The 9369-nt window shown below is 48.5% G+C and overlaps 2 protein-coding genes across 4 annotated transcripts in view; one reads left to right on the top strand and one right to left on the bottom strand.

Moving 5' to 3' along the window:
* MDH2 (malate dehydrogenase 2) overlaps nucleotides 1-7008 on the bottom strand; it is a 19824-nt gene extending 12816 nt beyond the window's left edge. For all 3 annotated transcript variants that reach the window (XM_008058049.1, XM_021712272.1, XM_021712275.1), the window contains exon 1: nucleotides 6798-7008. In XM_008058049.1, the coding sequence (XP_008056240.1) occupies nucleotides 6798-6863 (66 nt within the window). In that variant the 5' untranslated portion in view covers nucleotides 6864-7008. The remainder of the gene's footprint in view (nucleotides 1-6797) is intronic.
* Nucleotides 7009-7065: 57 nt separating this feature from the next.
* The window catches only part of STYXL1 (serine/threonine/tyrosine interacting like 1), a 67268-nt gene continuing 64964 nt past the window's right edge, over nucleotides 7066-9369 (top strand). Inside the window, exon 1 of the mRNA XM_008058038.2 lies at nucleotides 7066-7209. The gene's annotated coding sequence lies outside the window, so the exon portion shown is untranslated. The remainder of the gene's footprint in view (nucleotides 7210-9369) is intronic.

Genomic DNA, 9369 nt, shown 5'->3' with positions numbered 1-9369 from the left:
CAGGATTACAGGCATGCGCTACCACGCCTGGCTGATTTTTTGATTTATTGTAGAGATGAGGTCTCGCTGTCCAGGTGGGTCTTGAACCCGTGGGCTCAGGCAATCCACTCACCTCAGCCTCCCAAAGGTATGGGATTACAGGCTGAGCCACCGAGCCCGGCTCAAAGGTCCACTTTCAAATGTGGAGGACTTATGTCTACAGAGATTGTAATACTCATGGTCATACTCCAAAAACCCTTCTGAAAGGTACAAGAGCAAGATTCACTCAATCAGGTTGTTGGAACGAACAGCAGCCTTGTCTTCAATCGGTAGCTTTAAAAACGAAACCTTTTCTAACAGCCTACCAACAGGCCCTCATTTAACTGGGGTGGCAGGAGAAAGAGCTGTAACAGAAGAACTGTGTGTGAGAGCAGAGGGGGCACAGTTTTCCCGGATGGTGAATCAGGGAAGATTCATCCAGGAAGCAGAATCAAGGCTAGAGTCTGAGGCAGGATAGGAGCTCCCTAATGAGACATGGAAGGGGGAATGCATATTACAAACGGCTCCTCTCCTCTCAGTTGAGTCAGATCTGCAGTCTTTGGCTCCAGTGTCTCACACCTGTTCTCCAACTTCAGCGTTATCAGAACCACTTGCTGAACTAATAAAGACCACAGAGGGCCAGGATCTATGAAATGGACAGGGCTAAGGCCTTTGTATTTTTACCAAGTTCCCAGGTGACTCTGATACCAACCAAAGTTTGAAAAATCCACACCAGGCCAATCAGAACAAGTCAACAGTTGACCCTGGGCATTTCAGCTTTGAACAGTTAGGAAAGTGCTGTGGTTTAGTGACGTCACAGGTCCCCTGGAGAGTGGGGGTGGGTCCAAAAAGACTGGACTGCCTCATTAATATCTAGAAGACCAATCCAGAAAAATTTATGTCAGCTTATTAGTCACTGGAACTGAAATCCAAAGACTTGACTTTCAGTAGCCACTCCAGAGCCAAGTATATCTAACAACTGGTCATCACCTGACGCTATTCATTTGTAAAAAACACCTGTACTGAGATATATTTCCCATACCATACATCTCACCCATTTAAAATGCATAATTTAATGGTTTTTAGTTGTGCAACCATCACCCCACCCCCAAACCCCTGGCAACCAATGTTCTACCTTCTGTCTCTATGGTTTTCCTATTCTGGACATTTCACACAAATGGAAGTATACAAAACGTATACCTTTTGTGTCTGGCCGCTGGCTTCTTTCATTTAGCATCTTTTCAAAGATTCATCCATGTTGTGGCATGTATTAGTACCGCATTCCTTTTTATGGATGAATAATATAAAACACCATCTTTTGTTTATCTATTTATTTGCTGATTAAATCTGGGTTATTTCCATTTTTGGCTATTTTGAAAAATGCTGCTGTGAAAATTCACGTACAAGTTTTTAACTATCTTGGGTATATACCGAGGGGTGAAACTGATGAGTCATGGCAGCTCCATGTTCAGACTTTGGAGAAACTGTCAAATTGTTTTCCAAGGTGGCTGCTTACTCATCCTTTAAAGATCGCCTACAATTCAACAGGTACTGAGTTTATGCCAGACTGACTTGCTAGCACTGACAAGACTTGCAAACTGAAAAATACGCAAATGAAATAAAGCAGCATTTAGTGTGATGAGTGCCACAGAAGCAGATCCTGGGACAAGCAACACAAAGGAGAATAACGCATCGGTGAGGGTTCTGAAGGATGAGTAGTTCACCAGGTGGATGCTGGGCCAGGAGGAGACGTGACAGGGTATGGCTTACTGGGGTGAGCAGCCCCAGAAGTTCTCTCTGACTTGTGGATACAGGTGAAGGAAGGCAGCCAGAGTTGAAGGCCTGGAACAGTAGGTGTGGCTCTTGTGGGCAATGGGGAGCCACCGAAGACCCTCAAAAATGGGAAGAACACGATCGAATCTGTGTTTCAGAAAGAATGGAGGTGAAGATGGACTGGACAGACACAAGGATAGAGGCAGGGACTCTGCAATCATCCAAGCATGACTCAAGGTGGGGATGAAGGCAGTCGCATCACGGTAACTGTGTCATGAGTGATTTGTGAAACAGCATCCATAGACGTACCTCACCCCTTTTTCCCTTCCTCATCCAAACAGTGAGTAGAGGGAGGAACCTGGGATGACTCAGTTTCTTGGCTTGAGTGGCTAACATGACCTTTAAGCAGCACAGGGAACTGAGGAGGGATAAGGAGTTTGGGAGAAAGAATAATGAACTCAGTTTTGCATGTTGAGTTTGGGTCATTTGAAACACCCAGACATACACATGCATCCAGTAGGCACCCTGGATAGATCTCAGACAAAAGGCCTGCTCTAGCGGTCATCAGGGTCTGTACAGGGATTAACAGAAGCCTTGGAAATGAACAAGGGGCAAAAGGGAACAGAGTGAGAAGAGCACTGGGGACAGAAAGAAAGTAAGCACCAGCAGTTAGGGGGCAGAAGGAGAAAGAGCAGCCTGGAAGGGTGATGACAAACAGGCGCTTAAGGTTACTCCCACCCCAGCAAGTATTATTAACTTTTTTTTTGAGTCAGGGTCTTGCTCTGTCACCCAGGCTGGAATGCAGCGGCATGATCACAGCTCACAGCGGCCTTGACCTCCTGGGCTCAGGTGATCTTTTCGCCTCCGCCTACCGACTAGCTGGGACTGTAAGTGCACGCCACCACACCTGGCTAGTTTTTTTACTTTATTTTATTTTTTTAGAGATAAGGTCTTGCTATGTTGCCCAGGCTGGTCTCAAGCAATCCTCCCCCCTCAGCCTCCCAAAGGGCTGGGATTACAAGCATGAGCCACCATGCCCAGCCCAACCCAGAACTAATTCAATATGACTGCATCTTGACGATCTTTCCTCTGCAAGGGAGAATTACTTATACAGTAAAACTTTGCATGAAAGCCAAGTCATCCGGCGACCTCATTTACAGGGAACACTGAAAGAAAAATGGTAATTAGCCAGTCACGTATCAGGGTCTGCTCTGTGCCAAGTCATTCCTCATTTAATTCTCACAAAAACACAATCGTATGATATTGATAGATCCATTTTACAGGTGAAGAATCAAAGCACAAAGAGCTGCAATACGCTCAGGCCCACAAAGACGGCAAGTGATGAAGCTGTAATGCAAGCCGAATAGAGGCAAATGGACTCCTGAATTTGGCTTTCAAAAAAGAAAAGAAAAAGTCTTTGAGAAGACAGATCTATTCTAAGCTCTGTCCTAAACCTTACTCCCATTACTGATTAAACAAACAAACAAACAAACAACCCTGCATTCAAGAATCACCCCCATTATTCAAAGGCACCCTTCCCCTCTAGCCAAAATTAAGGCCAACGTTTCTCATCTAAGCTCCCAAATGAGAAAAGGAGTTTATTCCAGGCAGGCAGGTGCCAAGGAGGGAGGGAATAAACCAAGAAAACAGCAGACTCAAGAACTCAAAGCACTGTGTGTGGTCTTCTAGGGTAGGTGTCTACTATGGTGACCCTGATAGTATCACTGCGTATTATACTCTAGTTAGTTAAGCTAGTTAATAATAGGCTTTGGTTATCAAAAACCAAGACCCAAACCATGACAACTTACACAGTGGGTTCCTATTTAGGAAACTAAACTCTAAAAGCATAACTACAACCAAGATTTGAATTCAAACTGGTTTTTAAGTTGGTGCTTTAAAGGTGGACACTTGCTTCCCAGAAAACATAACTAGCCAGACCAATCCAGAACTTGAGGCCAGACAATCTCACCCACTTCTGATCAACAATCACTTCCACAGCTTGTGTCTAGTCTTAGGGACTCCCAAATTCCAGTTCGGCAAGGCATTCCACGGGTCCCCTAACTGTCTATTTATCCTCTCTATCCCCCATCCCTGGCCCCAAATGGCACTTGCATTCTGCCAAATGTAAACTGTTAGAAACACCTTCTGCCTCTTCTTTCTGATATATTAAAGACATCCAGTCAGGACATAAGAATAGCATCTCGGCTGAGCATGGAGGCTCACGCCTTGAGTGAGACCTCGACTCAAAAAAAAAAAGCTTCTCAAATACCAAACATCTTCCCAACCAGCTCCTGTTTTCCATTCCCATTATTCCACTATCTAATTCGGTACTCAGCTCCGCCGCCAAACCATCCTTCCTAAAAATCAAAGTCTTAGTCACCTCACTCCTGCTCAGAAATCCTCTGAAGCATCCCATGCCGAGATTACTCAGACTGGCTCCAAACTGGGGCATGCAAGACAATCCCACCAGGGTGCAAGATGAAAATGTCAAATGTGTGTTTTTTTTTTTTTGACCTCACAAGTCAAGAATTTAACTCTACCAGGAGATGGACCAAGCTGGTGCCCTCACAAGGATCCTTCATCAGTTCCATATGGCACATAAGATGAACGCAGCAAGGGAGGGAGAGACCTCCTCGATCATCTCACTGTGTTGAGGTGATGTGACTGTTTGTATATTACATGTCATTACCTTAGTTGCTATTTACAAAAATAATCCTTAAGTAGTGAAATCTTACAATGCTTTGCAATGAGATGAAAATCTTGAGTATTAGAGGTTAGTTCATGATCTCTCTGTAAAAGAGCTGTCCTCCAAACCCAATGACCTTGGCTGGCTGAGGAGAGGCTATCAACAACAGTACACTGCTTAGCGGCTGTATTGAAAATGGATATGCATTAACACTTCCTTCATTTACAAGTTTGTTTTCTAATGTAAGTCTGTGATGGTTTAAAGTTTCTCTTTTTGTGTTTATATTACAATGCATATATTAGAAATAAATATATTGGGGCTGTGTGCTCCATACTTTTTTTTACTGTTAAGGATACTAAGGATACAGTATCTAAAGTTTGGAGACCAATGTATTGTCTCCAGTACACAGGCTCATTTTTCTACTTAGCTGCTTTCTCAATATCTCCACTTTTATATCCAACAGGCATTATAAACTCAACATACCTAAAACTGGGTGGGCTCTTGCTGTCTTCCCTCGCCCAAACCTCTCGGCCTATCCTGGCTGATCTAAAATTGCAGCTCTCTTCTATTTTTCTTGCGTGTTCATCACTATCTAAAATACTATTTTATAATGGGGGAAAGAGGCAATAAAATAGCTAGTGAATTCCATGAGAACCAGGAGCTTTGTGTTTTGTTCACTGCTGTATTTCCAGTGCATAGCTCAATAAATATGTCAAAAAATAGATAAAAAGGCTCTATTAAAATTCAACCACTCAGCTGGGCTCGGTGGCTCAGCCTGTATTCCTGCGCCTTTGGGAGGCTGAGGTGAGTGGATTGCCTGAACTCGCGGGTTTGAGACCCGCCTGGGCAGCGAGGCCTCATCTCTACAATAAATCAAAAAATCAGCTGGGCGTGGTAGCGCATGCCTGTAATTCCGGCTACTTGGAAGGCTGAGGCGGAAGGATCGCGGCCACTGCACTCCAGTCTGGGTAACAGAGTGAGACTCCAACTCAAAAAAAAAAAAAAATTCAACCACTCTCCTACTACATTTCTCCCTGTCTCACCTTAGCTCAGCGGCCCCTTCCCCTAGCCCCCAGGATCCTTCCACCCTGAGGTCCTCAGTCCTCAGGGTCAGCACCATCTGTCCTACTTATTTCTGGCCCATCTCAAGTGGTATTTCTCAGTCATCTTGGTATCCCCTGCAGCACCCAGCATGGTTGTTGGCTAGCACGGACACTCAGTGAACTTATTTGTATAAAGACAGTTTCTCACTTTACAATGGTGCAAAAGTGGCACGCATTCAGTACACTCCTTTCCTTGACTTACTGCGGAGCGACGTTTGCATGAACCCACCGTCAACTGAAAACGTCGCAAGTCAACAAAAAGCATCTTTCTACTTGCGGTTTTTTCAATGTACGATGGGCTTATCAGGACGTGGCCGCGTTGTAAGTAGAAGAGCATGTGTATTTTTCAAATCACCTGGATGTACAGAAAACTGGAGAACATAACCTAAATGATAAATCTGGAATCCCCTTCAATGGGCTCCCTCTTGGGCGTGATACTTAGAAGGCAACGTGGGCACCTCCTGGGTTCTTTAACTTTGGTTGTATTAGGCTCACTTGAGGCACTTGGTAAAAATACAGAAGCCCAGGTCCTCTGCTCCTTCCACGAGCCCGGGCTTCCGTTCTTTACTGGCTTTCAGGTGATTCCAACACACATCAGAGTTTGAGAATCTCCGTTCTTTCTAGACGAAGACGGCTAAAAATAGCTCCGATTCAGTGGTCTCAGGCCAAGTCAGGCACTGTCAAGACACCTTGGGCGCAGGCTCAGTCCGCCCACAGCAGGAAGGATCCTCCAAAAAGGACCTTAGGAGGAAGGCTCGATTCAAAAGGCACTGACGATGGTCAGCAGCGCTTAAAACTTGATTTAATCCTCTGGCCAAGAAGAGACTGCGTAAGCTTGGCCCAGTTCTCTACCCTCAGTGCCTCAGTGTGTACCACGAAGTTTAAAAGGACACACGATTTCTCACATTCACGCGCCGCTCACACGGATGCTACAAGGAGGATGAGATGTGTTACGTCAAAGCAATGGAAAGCTGCATCCACACGTAAGTTACTTTCAGGCCCAGCTCTCCGGCTTCTCCGCCTAGAGGCGCGAAGCCAAGGGCAGGCCCTCCGGGGAGCTGGGGTCGCTCCGTGTCAGGGCCGGCCCGGGGCGCCACGGCCTCCAGCCAGCGCTGGGCGGCCCTTGCAGCCCAGGCTGGCCGGAGGTCAGAGCTGGCAGGGACACACGTGGCCGCCCCGGGGGCCTCCGCCGGCGGGCCGCCCCTCGTCGGGCCTACCTGGGCCGAAGTGCCGAAGCCGCGGCGGAGAGCGGCGCCGGCGGGTCGAGCGAGGGCGGAGAGCATGGCTGGGGCGGGCGGGGCGCCGACGAGCGAGCGGAGGAGCGAGCGGCGGGCGAGTGACTCCAACGACCTCCACCCCGCGCGGCTCACCCGGCTTCCCCCTTTCTCGGTCTCGCGAGAGCGGCCCGACTTCCGGGCCCGCCCACCTCCCGGATCTCGCGACACAGCTCACTTCCGGGGGCGGGAAGAGACGCGGAGGGGCGCGCCTGGCAACCTGGGCTTGCTGTCGCTGGGCGGTCTGGGTTGCCCGTGCGGGAACCGCGGTCGGAGTGGGAGGGAGAGGCTGCACCCGAGAGGTGGAAGAGGACGGGTTTTAGGCTGGACGTGCCTTAGAGGAGCCATTTTCCAGGTGGGGCCCCAGCCGAGGTCCCGCCGCAGGAGGCAGGTCTAGAGACGGTAACTTGCGCGGTCGTCCGGTCCCCGCCTCTTCACACCTGCGAGGCGATGCTGCGAACGCAGGCCCCCTGTGTCCGCTTAACCTTGTGGCTGAGGCGAAGCGAACTTGCTCAGGGCTCGCCCCAAAAGAAAGTAGCGATGGGGTTCCCTGCTCGCAAGGGTATCATTTACAAGCTATAAGCTTCAGTTTTTCCCCCCCTTTCTCTTTTCTGGCCATACAGAGATGCCTCAGACACAGTTCCTCCCCCGAAAAAGCTCAGTCAAGCGGATAAATGCGCTCCAGGTTGCAGCCTTGATAGGGGGCGCGTACACATCCAACGGTGGGGGGACCGGTGACATAGTCTGTTTGGGGACACTTCTGGGGAAGCTGGAGTGAAAACGGCACAAATGCTAAAGAAACTGTCAGTACAAGGGAGTTCATGATGACCGCTGACCCTTTCCTCCTTCCCTCCCACTTGTGTATTGAGCCAGCCCAGTCTTGGAGCTGGGTATTCAAGTGTGAACAAGATCCACACGTTCTCTGCCTTAAAGGAGCTGGCAAGGGAGGATATGGGCAGCAGTAGGAGAATTATGGAGTGCTGGGGGACCCACCCAGAATTGGAGGGGGGCTGGGGGCTGCGGGATAGGGGACCTTTCAGAGATCAACCATCTAAGCTGAGACATGCTTTGGTGTAGGTGTCACAGATTCTTAGGCTCGTGGGAGCATTCACGTTCAGAGAAGAGAGAGATACCCTGCCTGGGAGTTGGAGTTGTCAAAGGAGGGACACTAGAAGCTGCTCTCTCTCTTTTTTTTTTTTTTGAGTTGGAGTCGCACTCTGTTGCCTAGACTGGAGTGCAGTGGCACACTCCCAGTCACCACAACCTCAACCTGCTAGCCTCAACCGGTGATCGTTCCGCCTCAGCCTTCCAAGTAACTGGAACTATATAGGTACGCACTACCACGCCCGGCTAATTTTTGATTTATTGTAGAAACGAGGTCTCGCCAAGTTGCCCGGGCTGGTCTTGAACCCGCAGGCTCAGGCAGTTCACTCGCCTTGGCCTCCCAAAGTGCTGGGATTACAGGCTGAGCCACAGCCCAGCCGAAGCTGCTCTTTTAACAAAAGCAAGTGTTTAGAGAGGGGAAAGGAGGAAAAAAGAGCCCAAAGAAAAATCTGGAGGCAGGAAAGTGTAGGCCTATATTCAGAGGACCGTGAATAGATCATTTCTTTTGGAGGAGGGACATCAGAACAAGCAGTGTCCTTTATGTTATCACCGGCTGTTCTCTGGTAGTTGTTTACCTCTCTATCTTGCTACTAGAACTGAGAGCATGCCGGGCTCGGTGGCTCAGCCTGTAATCCCGCGCCTTTGGGAGGCTGAGGTGAGTGAATTGCCTGAGCCCGCGGGTTCGAGAACCCGCCTGGGCAGCAAGACCTCATCTCTACAATAAATCAAAAAATCAGCCAGGTGTGGTAGCGCATGCCTGTAATTCCAGCTACTTGGAAGGCTGAGGAGGAAGGATCGCCGGAGCCCAGCAGGTCGAGGCTGCGGTGGCCGGGAGCGGTCATTGCACTCCAGTCTGGGTGACAGAGTGAGACTCCAACTCAAAAAAAAAACAAAAAACTGAGAGCATCTTGGGGGTCTGTCTTCTGTCTCCATGTCTTTATTGTCCAACACATGACTGGTCAGAGAGTGGCCCTCAGTGAATGTTGGGGAAGTTGGATGGTTTTAGGTAAGGCTGGACAAAGCAGGTTGGAAAAACTAGATTGTGCAGATTCTGTGTATGTTAGCTGAGAAGTTTGTATTTTATTCCTTGGAAAACAAGTGTTTGTCAGAGGCTTTTGTGATGCCACCACAGTCGTGTTTGAGGAAGATTAGACCGACCTCACATGCAAAGGATTCCAAGGAGGAAAAAAAGGGCTGGGAGATTGCTAAGGAGGCTATCTTATGAGATGATGAAGCTCTGAATTGTGGTGATAGTAGAAATAGAGAGGGCAGGGCCTGTGGGGGAGGAGTCTCAAGGGAAGAATGGATATGAGTTTGTGCCCATCTGGGTTTGAGGAGTACACGCAAGGGATGTGGAAAATCAGACTGAGAGACGTATGTAGTTAACCGAAAGAGGAAAGTTGGGAGTTGT

Source organism: Carlito syrichta, unplaced genomic scaffold, assembly GCF_000164805.1.
Source record: "Carlito syrichta isolate Samal-C Ts95f unplaced genomic scaffold, Tarsius_syrichta-2.0.1 Scaffold89331, whole genome shotgun sequence".
Lineage (NCBI taxonomy): Eukaryota > Metazoa > Chordata > Mammalia > Primates > Tarsiidae > Carlito > Carlito syrichta.
This window is presented reverse-complemented; position numbering and strand designations above follow the sequence as displayed.